Source organism: Silurus meridionalis, chromosome 15, assembly GCF_014805685.1.
Source record: "Silurus meridionalis isolate SWU-2019-XX chromosome 15, ASM1480568v1, whole genome shotgun sequence".
Taxonomy (NCBI): domain Eukaryota; kingdom Metazoa; phylum Chordata; class Actinopteri; order Siluriformes; family Siluridae; genus Silurus; species Silurus meridionalis.
Window position 1 is genome coordinate 23,026,504 of NC_060898.1, and position 17,081 is coordinate 23,043,584.

General features: G+C 40.0%; 1 protein-coding gene across 4 annotated transcripts in view; it reads left to right on the forward strand.

The window, feature by feature from the left end:
• Nucleotides 1-8,430, forward strand: part of sgcd (sarcoglycan, delta (dystrophin-associated glycoprotein)) — a 170,045-nt gene extending 161,615 nt beyond the window's left edge. For all 4 annotated transcript variants that reach the window (XM_046868470.1, XM_046868469.1, XM_046868467.1 and 1 more), the window contains exons 7-8: nt 3,950-4,073; nt 7,059-8,430. In XM_046868470.1, coding sequence (XP_046724426.1) covers nt 3,950-4,073; nt 7,059-7,232 — 298 coding nt within the window. In that variant the 3' untranslated portion in view covers nt 7,233-8,430. The remainder of the gene's footprint in view (nt 1-3,949; nt 4,074-7,058) is intronic.
• The last annotated feature ends 8,651 nt before the right edge of the window (nt 8,431-17,081 follow it).

Consider the following 17,081-nt stretch of genomic DNA (forward strand, 5'->3'; position numbering starts at 1 on the left):
TTCATTTAGGAACGCAAATCGGGTCGTCTTTATGGAAGCTCGTTGCTGCCACATGAAAAAATTGTCCTTGTACTGTGTTCATTATGGAATTTTTCTTGTATTTCTGCCTTTGTTTCTCACAATTCTGACTTTATATCTTGCAATTTTTCTCTTAATTCTGACTTTATTTATGCCAATTCTGAGTTATTTTCTTAATATAAAATTAAAGATCTGTAGGCTCTCTGTTTATTAATAATGGTGGTGGTAATGGTGGTGTTGGTGATGGTGATTGTGGTGATGATGGTGATGGTAATGTTGTAGGTGGTGGTGGTAATTATGTTGATGGTGATGGTGATAATGGTTATGATGGTGGTGGTAATGGTGGTGGTAATGGTGCTGTTGGTAACGTTGTTGGTGGTGTTAATGGTGTTGGTGTGATGGTAATAGTGTTGATGGTGGTGGTGTAGGCGGTGATGGTGGTGGTAATGGTATAGGTGGTGGTAATGATGATGATGCTGGTGGTGATGGTGGTGATGATGGTGGTGATAATGGTGTTAATGTTAGTGGTAATGGTGATGGTTGTGATGATGTTGGTGGTGATAATGGTGTAGGTAGTGGTGGTGGTGATGGTGGAGGTTGTGAATATGTTGGTGGTGATAATTGTGTAGGAGGTGGTGGTGGTGGTGATGGTGGAGATAATGATGGTGATGTTGGTGGTGGTTGTGATGGTGATGGTAGTGGTAATGGTGTAGGCGATGGTGGTAGTGATGATAATGGTGTTAATGTTAGTGGTGATGGTGGTTGTGAAGATGGTGATGGTGGTGGTAATGGTGATAGTTGTGATGATGGTGGTGATAATGGTGTAGGTGGTGGTGTTGATTGTGGAGGTAGTGATGGTGATGTTGGTGTTGGTAGTGATTGCGATGTTGGTGGTAATGATGTTGGTGGTGATGATGGTGTTATACAGACATGTTATTATTGTATTATTTTATGATTTTATTCTCAGGCTTTGGCTCGTCCAAGCCTCACGCCTCGCTCTCGGTTTCATCTGAAGCAATGCTGAGAAGAATGGCTCATTAGCTGCATTGTCATGTTCTCATCAAGTTCCAGCACAAACAAGAGTTTATCATTTAATTCTCGGCTCGTTATCTTGTCCACACGTTCGCTCGTTATCCTACAGAAACGCCACCTCGGGTCTGTTGGCTTGTAAAGCGACGTCTCTGTTTGCTGTGTAAACACACTGTGATGTTTTTTTCCCGGTCTTTGTTTTCTTTCTTGCAACGTCTGGGATCAGGAAACTCCAGACGAGTTCATTTCAGATCTATTTTGTAGCAATAATAATAAGTAGTAGTATCACTATTAATAGACTTATTACTGATTATTTATAATCAGAATATCTCAGTATAATAAGAAAGAAAAACGAGGCAGCGCTGGAGGTGGCAGAGTTAAAGATGCTGAGATTTTGAAATGAGTTTATTAGCAGACATGGGCAGGTAGGAGGTTTAAAGACAAGTGAGAAAGGATGGATGTGGTGAGGGAAGACATGCAGGTGGTTGGTTTGAAAGAGGCAGCTGTAGAGGACAGAGTGATATGGAGACAGATGTTCTGCTGTGTAGACCGCTAACGTGAGAAGCCGAAAGAAGAAGAAGAAGATGTAAAGTTGTGGAAAGCCCAGGACGCAAGCTAGTCCCTAATTCTATTGATGTTTTAGCAGCTATAAACAGCCATTCCCTCATCAGTTCCTCTCTTTTTTCTCTTTTTCGAAGACAAAAACATCATCATGAGCAACCAAAAGCTTAACTTCTCTTCCTTCCCTGTTACAGTTTATTGACACTGCAGACTCCTTCTCTTACTGTCACAAGGAAAATCACAATGACAGTGAGGACACTCGGGTAATGGTTAACATGTTGGACTTCTGATCAGAAGGTCATCAGTTCAAATCCCAGCACCACTGCTCAGTTGTATGAATGAGATAATTGAAAGTTGCTCTGGTTAAGGGGGTCAGCTGAATACTTTTCAACATTTAGTCTCTGTTTCCTCATATAATTATCTCCACTCTTCTGGGAAGATGTTCTACTAGATTTTGTGGAGACTCATTTAGCTTCAACGATGTCAGTAAAGTCAGCAAAGGTAGTGATGTAGGTGAGAAGGTGAGAAGGCCTGGGGTACAGTCAGTGCTTACATTCATCCCAATGGGTTTTGAGGTTTATAGCAGGAGATCTTCCACTCCAACCCATGGAAAGCAGATCTTCATGAAGCTTTGTGCACAGGTGCATTGTCATGCTGGAACTGGTTTGGTGTCCTAGTTCAAGTGAAGGAAAGATTTCATGCTGCATCCAAAGACGTCCTACACAACTGTGTTTTTCCAGCTTTGTGCTTTAGTCCACTCCGAAAACATTAGATTGCATCGTGCGTTAAGTAAATGTCATGAAAGTTGTCAGCAGTAACTATATATTTATTTAATTATGTTTATTATTTTGATATCATTATCAAGATTCGAAGCACACGTGCATCACACGTGCATCACACGTGCATCACACGTCACAGCAAATGTGTTGTTACCATAGAAACTGTGACATATTCGCAAAAAAAAAAACTGCAAATGTTCAAAGAATAATTGTAGACCTTCTGATTGGGTATAAACCTCCCTTAAAACACAATTATGTAAGCAGGAGCTTTAATTGACTTGAAATGTCATGTTTGAAGTCGGTGTGTGTCCCTGAAGGTTCATCACCGAAAAAAACAACACCACAAAAACCCCTCACAAAGCGACATAAAATAACTCTGACCTTAATTGCCTTCCCAAATAAATCCTACGAGCTTCTGAAGCTCCTTCGCGTCTGAACTCGTGCATCGTTTGAGGCGCAATTACAAAATCTTTCCTTCTCACACCCCATATATTCATGGAAAAAAATTTCATTAGCAGTGACGTCTCCTGGGATCTGTCTGGCTTCAGGCGTTTGTCCCTCTCTCTCTCTCTCTCTCTCTCTCTCTCTCTCTCTCTCCCGCCCCCACGCCCCCCACTGGTACACTAAACCATTCCTCACCCTCTCCACTGTATTTTGCGACGGTACATGGCGTGATTAATTTCAGCTCTTTGGAGTGTAAGACAAATGGATGCACTTCATGAGCACTCAGCGTTTCTGTGTTTTTATTTCAGTGCTGTTTCCTGATGTAAGTCAAAATGAACACTCTTAGATTTTAAAATTATTTTTTTATAAAAATAAAAAGAAATTGCTCTGTTGTGGCACCTATTGGGTCTAATCATCATCACCATCGTCATCATCATCATCTATTTCTCAGAGAAGACTGAGGTTGTTATGGTTGCGGTTAATAATAATAATGATGATGACGAGGTTAATTAGGATCAGGTTTCTTGCTCATAAAATCTCAGGACGTTTCTCCTTTGCCACAGTCTTTACTGTCTCTGAGATGTTGTATGGTTTAGAGACAGTGGCATTGAGTAAAAGACAGGAGGTGGAGCTGGAGGTAGCAGAGCTGAAGATGTCGAGATGTTCGTTGAGGGTGACGACGATGGACTGGATTAGAAATGAGTTTATTAGAGGGACAGCACATGTAGGACGTTTTGGAGACAAGGTGAGGGAGGTGAGATTGAGATGGTTTGGACATGTGCAGAGGAGGGACATGGGGTATATCAGTAGAAGAATGCTGAGGATGGAGCCACCAGGAAGGAGGAAAAGAGGAAGAACAAAGAGGAGGTTTATGGATGTGGTGAGGGAAGACTTGCAGGTAGATGGTTTGAAAGAGGCAGATGTAGAGGACAGGGGGGTATGGAGATGGATGATCCGCTGTGGCGCCCCCTAATGGGAGAAGCCGAAGCAGAAGAATACAGTCATTACTGTCTCTCTCATTCAGGATAAAAACATATAGATATTAATTTATGATGCAATACGCAGTTTTCCCGACTCGAATGTGCTCACTTATGTTCTTGACTCTGTCTGATCCTCAGCTTGGAATCTCCTACACGTTCCCTGTACATGGATGCTCCTAAAGGCGTGCAGATTCAAGCCGAAGCTGGAGACATCCAGGCCACCTGCAGGAGTGACCTGCGCCTGGAGTCCAAAGATGGAGAGGTAAATATTCTCGATTCACACACACACACACACACACACACGCACACGGATGCACGGCGTCAACACGACGATGTGTTGATCCACTTTGCATTCCTGACACCCCCATCTGCCACGAGTTCACATCCAGACGAGTGCATCGCTAGTCTCCATATGGTCCCTCCTCTTCTGCTGCGCCCAGAGCTTAATATTCAGCCTGCCATACATCAGCGGCAATTACGGCAGATAATCCACGGCCCAACATTTGGAGAGAACCGATAACCTTGTAAGAAGCTCACTTCTTGTTGCGGAGCTCGAGAAATCTGAAGATTATCACCATATGTTCACAAAATGTATGAATAATTCCAAAATCCTGCGGGCGAGGAAGATTATAGGTCTGAAAGCTTTGTGAAACATCGCCAACACCTACATCACAGATGACCCCGAGACCATGAACCAAGAACGTGTCACATACACTGTATAGTTAAAGGCTTTTGGGACGCCTGACTTTTCCACGAATATGTGGAGCCACAAGATGAATTGAGGAGGTCTGGAGTGCAGTCAGCATTCATATTCATCCCAGAGGTGTTCAACAGGGTTGGAGCTCTATAGCAGGAGATCGAGACACTTCCAATCCATGGAAAGCAGATGTTCAAGGAGCTGGCTTTGTGCAGTGTCTGCACTTCGCCTTCATCTTCAGGTTGGAAGATATGAAAGATCTTCTGCGACAAACCCTATTATTAAACCCACCTTTAGGATGAATGTAAACGCTGACTGCACCCCACAGCTCCTCACCTTCTCACCTACATCATTACCTTGACTTTACTAACATCCTTGCGGCTGAATGAATCTCCACAAAATCTAGTGGAACATCTTCCCAGAAGAGTGGAGCTCATTATAAGAGGAACTGAAGACTAGATGTGAAATGGGATGTTAAAAAACTGTTTATGGAGGAAGTCTCCAGTGTCAGTGAGGAGTTTTTATTGGTCTGGTTTCTCTGTAACATGAAATTTATATGCAGCTGCTGTAGGATAAGCGAAATCAGAAACTAAATGGTCTCATGGACAATGTTATTTTTTTTGCTCATGTTGTACCATAAATCCCACGGTTTCCAATAGTAACTTCTCTATCACAGTTGGCTCAGCTACAGCACCAACATATTCCATTACAGCAGCTCTTACACTCTGTACTGGGAGAATAGAGATACATCGGTTTCTCAGCAGTTCCCCTGAGGTTTAGGAATAATTAGTCCCCTCTCTTTTTCAAAAAAAGGCCTCCAGCTCACTTTCCCACTCAGGCTTTGCTCTACAGCAGATGTCACGAGAATCAGCCAAGACCACTGCTTAAAGAATGTTCCAGGTCATTTGATGGAAACGTTTCCCCAAGGCTGTCGGTAATGACTCCTTTTACCTTTTTTTATTTCCTGACAGGTTCCTCCACTGGCTGCCGTAATGCTCTCGAGAGTGTGAGAGAGAGAGAGAGAGAGAGAGAGAGAGAGAGAGAGAGAGAGAGAGAGAGGAAATGAGAGAGCAATATGGTCCAGCTGGGAAGGTCTGAGAGGTTTGTGTAGGTGCTCGTGTCACTGAGACGGTCTCGCATCGGATCGGACATGCCGAGTCGGACTGTTCCACAGAGGGCGGTTATATCTAATGGGGAATTGTTTCGTTTTTGTTGTGGTCTGGTGCAGTCACGCTGCTGATAAGGTTACCCTTTTTGTCTTGAGCAGAATCCAGAAGGTTTTCAATGGACTGTAAATAAGAAATCTTCTCAAGAAGCTGTTCTTGGGAGTGTATAGATTTATTCGAATACAGTATCAGTTTTATTGGGACACCTGGTCATAAGTACAGTATGTGATTTTTGAGCATCACATTCCACATTTAGTCCCAATTTTCTCTTCTAATTCCCTTCACTCTTCTGGGAAGATGTTCCTCCAGATTTTGGAGTGTGCTTATGAATATTTGTGTTCAACAGCCACAAGGATGTTATGAAAGGCAGGTACTGATGTAGGTGAGGAGACCTGGGGTGCAGTCAGCGTTCACATTCATCCCAAAGGTGTTCAGTAGGGATGAGATCAGAGCTCTATAGCAGGAGATCTTCCTCTCCAAAGCATGTAAACCAGATCTTCAAGGAGCTCACTTTGTGCACAGGGGCATCGCCATGCTGGAACAGGTTTGGGTTTCCAAAATCAAGTAAATGCAACATTTTATTATAGCGCCATCTAAAGACGTCCTGTACAATTGTGTGCCACCAGATTTGTGGTAACAGTTTGGAAAAGAACCACATACAGCAGGAAAGAGCAGGTGTCCCAATACTTTTGGAAATAGTGTATATTTAAAATACACACATTATATTGCCAAAAGTTTGCATTCACTTGATTTTGGAAACCCAAACCTGTTACAGCATATCAATGTGCACAAAGCCAGCTCCATGAAGACCTGCTTTACATGGTGTGGAGAGGAAGCTCTGCTATAGAGCGCTGATCTCATCCTTACTAAACACCTTTAAGATGAATGTGAATGCTGACTGCATCCCAGGTCTCCTCACCTTCATCTCTACTTGACTTGACTACTAACACACATGTGGCTGATGCACACAAATGGCTGGTTCTCTGACGATCATCATGCACGAGTTGCTGAATGGTTTCGACATTTTCGGGGGCTGAGCTCACTGAAGTACTTAATCTCTCGTCATCTTCCAGTGATGTTCTTCAGCAGTTGAAGCCCGCTTGCCGATCGAAACTCCTCAAACGTCTCATCGCAGCGTCGCCGTATGTCACACGTATGTCATTCCAAAGTCTCTGTGGCAGATTTGTTCAGTTTCATGCAGAATTTCATGTTTGTGTTTCAACCCGCAGCCCGTGATGAAATTGCAGACGTGGTAACGCACGTGGGTCAGAACCGCACCGGTTACACCTTCAGTCTCCAGACTTTTTGATACCACCTCATATAACAGTGACATTTATTGATGTGTTTGTTTGTATATTTATGTATTTATATGTTATTTTTACAGATCACTCTGGATGCTAAGAAGATCAGGCTCCTGCGTCTGCCCGAGGGAAAAGCGTCTCCCTCAGCCACCAGACAGACTGTGTTCGAGGTGTGCGTCTGTCCTAATGGGAAGCTCTTCATCTCAGAAGCAGGAACAGCGTCCACCTGCCAGATCAGCAACAACGTCTGCCTCTAGACACTCTTTTAAACACATACATACACAAATCTACACACACACACACACACACACACACACACACTTTGTTCGTTTTACTCCCCGGAACATCAACACCTGTTCCTCTGAACACCACAACGACGGCGATCGAGTTTCTACTCCGGTGGCGGAAAAAAAAAACATGGCAGGAAAATCGGATGCGACACGTGAACGCATTCACTTTACACCAAGTACAGTATCGGCCACAACGTAACAACGGTGAAGTGGAAAAAAAGAAAAACGTTTTGTGGTGTGGTTTTTAGCTACTTGTCTTTCCCCAACTGCAATACTGTCAAGTCGGCGAAAAAAAAAAAAAAAAAAAACGTTTAGGAGATTTTGCAACCTGAAAAAAGGGACACCCTGGAAAGGAGGCGGCGGTCAATCCCTCAATCCCACGATCCCTCACTCCAAACAAAAAAAAGAAAACTGTGCTTGCACCAGGACTGACCTGATGCAGCTCTCTGTTCAAAGCGGAGAACAGAACAGTGCCTGTGCCTTAACTCAATGCACTCGTGGAAAGTAGAAGCACATCTCACTGACCTTTTGCCTACATTTCTTTTCCTCCCCAAAAAAAACCTGGATTTTCACTTTTGGATTTTAATTCTTTTTTTTTTTTTAATTCCCCATAAAAATATTTTTGTTGTATTTTTTTTTCAAGTACAAAAAAGAACGCAAAGGATCCAAATGTCACTGAATCCAACCACTAATCATCAATTCTCCTGTACATGATCAGATTTCTCTTTCTAATGCCAATTTTTTTAATTGACTTTTTATCTTTAATTTCTAGTTTTGTAAATTCTCCTAATTGGATTTTTTTTTATGAATTAGTAATTAAAATGATTAAAATTACATAATTTGTTTAGTAATGTATTACATTTGGTCCTTAAATTCTTCCAATTGCAATTTTTGTAATGATTAATAATAATAATAATTGCTAATTTAAATATTTATAAATTAATTAGACAGAATTTGGCCTTTGCGTTCTTCATTAAGTGCGTGTGTGTGTGTGTGTGTGTGTGTGTGTGTGTGCGTGTGTTGTGATTACAAAAAAAAAAAGAAAACAGTTTAACAACTAGGTTTTATGGATTTGATTTAATTCTTTTATGGCGAACTTATCGAGAAACAAACCAGGGAGGTGAACCAAAAACTAAACTAAATGAAAAAAAAAAAAAAACATTTACATAAATAAATAAGCAAATAAATTGATAAAGTAAACGAAGGGTCTGAACGACTTTTCGATCTCCTCCAGCTCCATCTCGTTGCCGGTTTGCTGAAGCTCTGACTGCGTACGATGTGCAGCTTCCCGTTCTGAGGATCTGCTAAAAATGTTCATGATCTTCAAAATGTTTATCTCGTGTGTCATGTGATCGTCAGGCGTCTGCTTCCTGTGTCCGGAATAATACACTACTAAACTCTGTCTTTCTTTCATTAAAAAAAGGCCCTGATTAACTGGGATCAGAAATGATGAAGCTCATGCGGGTCTCCTGCAGTTCGATGAATCGTATGCAAATTAGTAGGAGGGGCCTATATGCAAATATTACTACATTCAAACATCCCTTTTTAAACCTTAAAATTCCTGACTTTCGACTAGGATCAGCTGGAGAAAGTTCTTCCTTAATGAGTCAGAAACTGTGGATCTTGTCAGTCGTCAACTGATACCCGAAACAAGATGGCCGCCCAAAACGTCTTCTTAACTTCTAATGATGAACACGTCACAAACACGCATCAGAGTTAGACCGGTCACGTGACAAGACAACAAAGATGGCTGCCCAAACATGCATCAGAGTTAGATTGGTCAAAACTCAGACAAAATCTCAATGGTTCAGCATTAACATATAGCAGATAGCTGATTAGCTTAATGCTAAAAATAATCACACAGATGCAGCATGGGTGCACAGATTCTCCGCAAAAAAAGGAAAAAGGCTGGAATCTTATATATACAGTGATGCTGAATATAAACAGCTTTCCAGACTTATTCATATACAATATTACTACAGAGACACATCACGGTATGGTACACGAATGAAAACCTTTTTTGAGGCGCTACTGAAAATAAATCAGTCATAAATCAGTTTCATGTCCCACCAGTCTGGGATCATATCCTGAAAAGAAATTCAGATTATTTTTTAAGATTTAAATATTGTGAATAGTTGTAATTAATTATAATTCTTCATAATATAAGAATTAATATAACCCAAAAAATAAACACTGTGATTCATGGTTTTTGAGAGAAACATACATGTTCCTTTGGTTTCTGTGCAACAAACTGGGGATTGTAACGCTATGAACATTTCCTTCGACCGAACAAATGTAAAATATGTTCAGATGTTACACTTTTTTATTTTCAGTGAAAAACCTCCATCAGCGTGAAGAACAGTTTTACACTCTCAGCATCTGGACCCTTCGTTTCTCCAAAATACTTTGCTGTGCCTCGTGTAAAACTCGCTGAAGATGTTCTTCACTAGTTGGAGATCATCTCAGAGCAGTTCAGTAGGATTAATGTGCGGTGACTGGGCAGGTGGTTCCATGATAGACATCACTCCAGACGTCTGTCTGCTCTCTAAATAACACCTACAGAACTCAGACGTGTGCTTCGGATCATCATCTTGTTGTACGGTGAAGTCGCTTCCGATGAGCCACAGTCCAGACGGAACTGCACGGTGATGACCTGTGGAATGGGAGCAACGTTGGTTCACTTTCACTTTCCGGAACCTTCCCTGCTCCAAAACAACCCCAAACCATTAAACTTCTACCTCCATGTGTGAGTGTGGGGGGTGAGGGAGTCTGATCACATCTTCTCTCCTGTTCTCCTTCTTACACAAGTTCTTCTGGTAGAGACAAAATATGTCCCATTTGGACTTTTTTCCACTCATTCAGTGTCGAACTCTTGTGGTTTTTTTTGCTTTTTAGTGAGTTTGTTGCATAGAAACAAAAGGAACGTCCATAAAAGATTTGGTGTTTCCACGCGTTTATATACAAGCTATTTAGCATTTTAATCGAAGATCACACACACTTACACACACACACACTCACACACACACACACACACAGGTCAAAAACGTGTTCTTATAACTAGGAGACTACAGCGGAAGATCTCGAGCGATCGTCATGCAGGAGGCGGAGTTTACACACATCCAGGATTCTTTTGGGAGAAAACGTGTGCGAGAAGAGATTAAAAGCAATTGTTTTTTTTATTTTCTGGAGTGATTAATTATAAAATAATTATAAGTCACACTGTTGTGCAAGCGTGTGTATGTTTGTGTAAGTGTGCGGGTTGCATTGTTACTACTTAAGTAATTAAAAAAAACCCATTGCATGAGATCAAATCCCGACTGGAAGCAGGCAGGTCCCATTTTTCATCACTCTTTTCATCCTGTGTGGACGATATTCTCTCTTTTATTTATTTTATTTCTTGCTAACGACGTCGCTAACATGGCTAACGAGAAGCCGTTCTTTTTATTTAAAACAGAGTAAGTGTTTGAGTAGAAAGATTTGGAGTGGTGTTGAACGCAAGCATGATTCAGTTCTTATCATTTATTCATTGAGGTTTTTTTTCTTTCTTGTTTTGAAGTTTGCTGTTCTTTAAAAACAGCTTTTAGAAAGATTTCCACTCAAATATGGTATTAAAATATATTAAAAACAGTTTATACATACATCATTAAATCGCTTGTTATTTCATTGTAATAAGAATGTGGCATTTATTGTTTGATTTTCTAGATTTTTTTTTTCTTAATGCATTTAAATTGTTTTATTCTTTCAAATTTTTCATTGATGCCCCATTTGCAAAATAATAATAATAATAATTTATAAGAATAATAAACCTGGTTTGGCTGATTTCTGCGAGAAATCTCATCTCAAATTGTTTAAATTGATCGATTCATTTAATTTTTTTTGTTCCTACATGTTGGTTTGGTTTTTATTCTGGACGTTCATGTTAATCAGACAAAAAGGATCCTGGCACATTCTATGCAAAATGTAGAGAGCATTTATTAATTATTAATGGGAAAGAATTCTGTCCGCTATCTGTACAAAATTTATTATACTTTCCGTGTACAGTTTGTATTTATGAACTGAAACTGTATCAATAAAAACATGTTTGAAAAAAAAAAAAGGAAAAGTGCCATTAAAAAAGAGATGAAAAGGTGAATCAGGTCACATGATTACAATAAAAATAAATGTATTTGTTTATTTATTTATTAAAGTGGCAGCAAAAATAAAGTAAAATATTATACAATTTAGTTATATATACTGTAGTACACACACACACACACACACACACACACACACACACACACACACAGCCAACAATACGATACGTTAAAAGTTACATACGATTCACCCCTATTACGATCTGATTCCGATTCAATTCAACACAATGCGATTCGATTGAAAAATCTCATGCTCTGCAATTCCATATGTTACAGATAGTTCACGTTTTTTTCTTTGGTTCAGACAGACACCACACCAACAAATCATCTTCTGACTTCTAACACATGGACCTTTGAAATTAAATAAACCCAGACGTTCTTTTTCTGTTGTGTCTGGAGGAAGTTACAGCTCTACCTCTGCCAGGTTAATCTGTATTCTATGTGACTCTCAGGACACGCCTCGGTCTCCGTAGTGTTGCGGCGCATCATATTCACGTAGCAGCAGCGGTGCTGAGAGAACGCGCTCGAGAAACAGTTTAGCGAGGAGGCTAAAAAAATCACAACCGCAGTCAGGGCTGCGGGAAGTAGTCATTGAGTCAGGCAGAGGTTTCTTCAAGACTTCCATGAAGAGGTTCAATATCACCATGAACAGCTGAGCTAGATGGCTCCAACCTATGATGCTGTTTGGGGTGCAGTCAGCATTACGATTCATCTTAAAGGTGTTCAGGGTTGAGGTCTATAGCAGGAGATTTTCCATTTAAAACCATATAAAGCAGATCTTCATGGAACTCTGTGCACAGGATTGTCTATTGTCATGCTGGAACAAGTTTGGGTCTCCTTCTGTAGTTTAATAAAGGTACAACTTTGTGGGAGCATTTTTGGGGCAGAACCACATATGGCTGTCACAGAGATAAAGATGACATAGGCGGAAATCGATGAGGAAAAAATTAGTTTTGTGTAAATAACTGTAAAATTACGACAAGGAAAAATCTGCATAATAAATGGTGAATTAATTATCCCACACCATCAAAGGATTTCTTTCATATTTTAATCACATATAATATATTATTATTATATTAATGACAGTATTTACATTTATTACTCCAAATGTTCTCTAGATAATAATTAGACCTCGATACATTTCCAAGAAAACATCAAAAACGCCGCTTGTTATTGTTCACGCCATTATACTTCGGTCCACCGCACCACTGATGTTCACCTGATCAATTCATTTTTCCTTTTCAACCTTCCTCCATTAACGTTCCCAATAACGACCAGGTTCCTTTGATAGAACGCCGTCCGGTTGTGAAGATGTTCGCGACCCCTTCGACCTGCCTGTTTAGCGTTCGTCAATACGATCATGAATTATGCAAAACGCAAAACAGGTGTCTCTTTATTTTCCCATGCAAATAAAGTTCTCATTTATTTAAAAACGTAATTATTACACGTGACCTTGCGGCACACTGTTTTTTCTGGACTCAACAACAGTAACGTGAGCATACGCAATTCATTCTCTTTAGTAAAATACAACCAGAAAATACAAGAAATTTGTATGCAGTATTAAAATTACAGAAAATAATCAGATTCTATGGGCTAAAGTGTGACTTCCCCTTACAACTAAATAGTTGTAGGAACCTGGTTCTCATAATCCTGGATGATCCTAATTTTCAGGTCAAAATGGCTGTTGTAAATATTACAGCGGTTCATACTTAGCAAAGGCACTCGGCAACAGTTAGAGCAGTGCTGGATGAAGTACACAAATCATGTATTTGAGTTAAAGTAGATCCACTCAGTAAAATGTGACTCCAGTAAAAAGAAAAGTGTCTCTTGAAACTTTCACTCTAGTAAAAGTACAAAAGTTTTTGCCTTCAAATGTACTTAAGCATCCAAAGTAGTGATTTATTATAACTATAATGTTCCTGTTATCATTTTAATCACAAGATTCTTTACTTAATCACCTCAGTTTATGTGTAAAGACTCGAATGTGACTCTCAGCACACTGATCTATTAATAGAATCATATTAATGACTCAAACACTGATTGAACTGTATGTTGGTGATCAGTAGATGCACCAAGCGCCGATCAGAACACGTGTAAAACAGAGCGTGCGCTCGATCCTGATTGGTGACTCGCTGCGTGTTTCACCAGTTACGTTTTTATCCTCGTTAATAAAAAGAAACGACTGATTTCACATTTACATTTGCGGCATTTAGCAGACGCTCTTATCCAGAGCGACGTACAAAAGTGCTTTAAGTCTCTAATGAATAAATCTACACTGGTACACAAGATTACAAACTTAATATAAATATAACCCTAGAATTCTACAAACTTGGAAAGAGCTAATTTAAGTATTTCAGGAAGAGGTAGGTCTTCAGTTGTTGCTTGAAGATAATCAGGGACTCTGCTGTACGAACATCTAGGGGAAGTTCATTCCACCACCTTGGTGCCAGAACAGAGAAGAGCCTTGAAGTGTACTTACCTCTTATTCTGAAAGAGAAGGTGGTACCAGTCGAGCAGTGCTGGAGGATCTCAGACAGCGTGGTGCAGTGCGAGATGTGATGAGGTCACTGAGGTATGATGGCGCTGGTCCATTTTTGGCCTTGTAGGCATCATCACTGTTTTGAATCTGATACGTGCAGCTACTGGAAGCCACAAAATGAAGTTGAGTAAAAAGTCAAATAAAAGTCCCCCTAAACTGAAATACTTCAGTAAAGTACAGATACACGACAAAGCAACTACAGTAACATTACATTTACTTCATTACTGTCCAACACTGACCGTATGTATGTATTAAATTCAAATAATACATTTTTGCTGTATTTTATTTTAATATTATTTTATTATATTGTTTTAAATCCTAACACATGCATCACAGGATCACAGGATAATAATTATTAAAATCATATTAATTACTGTATAAGATTTTTCTTTATTTTTTATTTTATGATAATTCATAAAATAATACAAATGTACATTTATATCTATATTCATAATTAACATTTATATATAAATTAAAAAATTAAATACATATATATATATATATATATATATATATATATATATATATATATATATATATATATATATATAAAATCATCAAAAATTTTCACCAACTAAATTATACACTGAGGGGAAAATAAATGGAAAGCATGCCACATGTTCCAGATGTGCAATACTGCAATTACTAAATGGTGTGGGTGGCAGAAAATGCAAGAAAAAAAACAACTAATTAATGCGTTTTAAAAATCGTCATGACAACCGTCATTTCTGAAGTGTCCTAAATTTTACTGTCAGAAAAGGCGATTCCTCTCTGTAGCCTCAGACTCGCAGGTTCTGCTCTGGCAGGAAGGAAACCTGAGGTGGTTTTGCACTGTTGTATGTCATCTACCTTAGTGCTCGAGGTTTTGAGATGCTTTCCTACTCAACACAGTTGAACAGAGGGTTATTTGAATCGACATATCTGACTAAAACAAAAGTCACAGTCACAAATTTAGAAATTCGGTACTGGAACCAGCAGGATTTGATGCACTTCTGCTGCATGATTAGCAGGTGTTACAGATGTTCCTATTAAAGTGACTATTAAGTGTATAAACTATAAAATATAAACTAGAGGAAGTGTAGAGGATTTTGAACTTAAATAGGGACTAAATATTGTAACTGTATGGTGGTCAGTTGTCCACAAACCTTTGCATATATATATATATATGTGTGTGTGTGTGTGTGTGTGTGTGTGTGTGTGTGTGTGTGTGTGTGTGTGTGTGTGTGTGTGTGTGTAAGCAAATATCTCCCGGGACCGCCTGGGGCAATTCCATCACATTTCCCGAAAGAGACATTACCAGCCTGGAGAGACTGGATAAGGAAACACACTTCATCTGTCAACACTTTCAGCAAGTTCTTGCCGAGTTCCTGGATTGTGAAGAACACGCAGAATCGCACCGGCTTGGGATAAACGAGACCCACATGCCATTCGGATTACCATAAATAAATAAGTGCATGAATCATCCTTCCTGCTAATGCGACGTTTCTGCTAAAACCGTTTTATGTTGCGATGTTAAATGGCGCTTCGCTCCGTTCTCTCTCTCCATTCAGACTCCGGGACGACTTCTGATCAATTCATGAGAAGTTCAGCTCGAGAAACTGAGACATTCTTACAAATATAGGGCATGAATGTGGTGATCTTTGAGTAATAATAACAATACTACATTTTGTGTACATCAGTTCCCAAAAAGCAAAAATATTGTACACAAGACTTTTCCAGCCATATATCATTCTTCTTCCAAACTGTTATTAGGATTCACATAAACTAGGAGACCCAAACGTGTTCAAGCATGATGATGCCCCTGTGCACGAAGCCGGCTTCGTGAAGATCTGCTTTCCATGGGTTGGAGTGGAAGATCTCCTGCTGTAGAGCTTTAAAACCCTGTTGAACACCTTCTCACTTTCATCACTACCTGACATTACTAACATCCTTGTAGCTGAATGAATCTCCACAACATACTCCATACAACAGAGTGGAGGTTATTATAGGTTTACGAGGTTTACGATGTTGCATGCGTGATTTTGTTTTTGCAGTTTGTTTACTCTGTGGTGAAAAGACTCTGTGATGTGAGAGAATGTCAGCTCAGAGAACTTCTGCTGCACCTTCTAACTCTCCCTATTCATTCCCCCTTTCAATCATGAATATTCGCCAATGATGTTCGCAGTTCTTTGGTCCATCCATCTTTTTAAAATGCTCCACTCTTTTATCCACGCCCATATTTGATTGTTTTATTATTTGAATCAATGTGTTTTCGAGGTGACAAAAAAAAACTTCCTCAAACCCAAATTACCATCTCCACATCGGAGAATACTGGAACACCCATCCAACATCTCCACATCAGGGAATAAAGGAACACTCATCCACCATCTCCACACCAGGGAATAAAGGAACGCTCATCCACCATCTCCACACCAGGGAATAAAGGAACGCTCATCCACCACCTCCACACCAGGGAACAAAGGAACACCCATCCACCACCTCCACACCAGGGAACAAAGGAACACCCATCCAACACCTCCACATCAGGGAATAAAGGAACACCCATCCAACATCTCCACACCAGGGAATAAAGGAACGCTCATCCACCACCTCCACACCAGGAACAAAGGAACACCCATCCACCACCTCCACACCAGGGAACAAAGGAACACCCATCCACCACCTCCACACCAGGGAATAAAGGAACACCCATCCAACATCTCCACACCAGGGAATAAAGGAACACTCATCCACCTTCTCCACAAAAGGGAATAAAGGAACACTCATCCAACCCCTCCACATTGGGGAATGCAGGAACACTCATCCACAATCTATGAGAAAGCAGGAAAGCTAAACAAGAGCTAAAATAAGGTATCAGGTAGCATCAGCAATCCGAGCTGAATTTGGAAAAGGACGAGAAGAAGAAGGCATCAGTGTGTTACTGCTGCATTGCTGAGAAAAAAAAGAAAATTGGGACGACTCACAAATCCTGTTATTAAAATGGCAGACATACAGAATGTGTTTCAGGCTTCTATTCATCTGTTTTTTGCTTCTTGTTGCTGGAAGCAAAATAGTAATAATAATGTTTTGGTATACAGAAGGAATATAAGCGCTTCTGGGTCACGTTTGTGTCGGTTTAAACGTTTTAAAATACAGTAATAAATG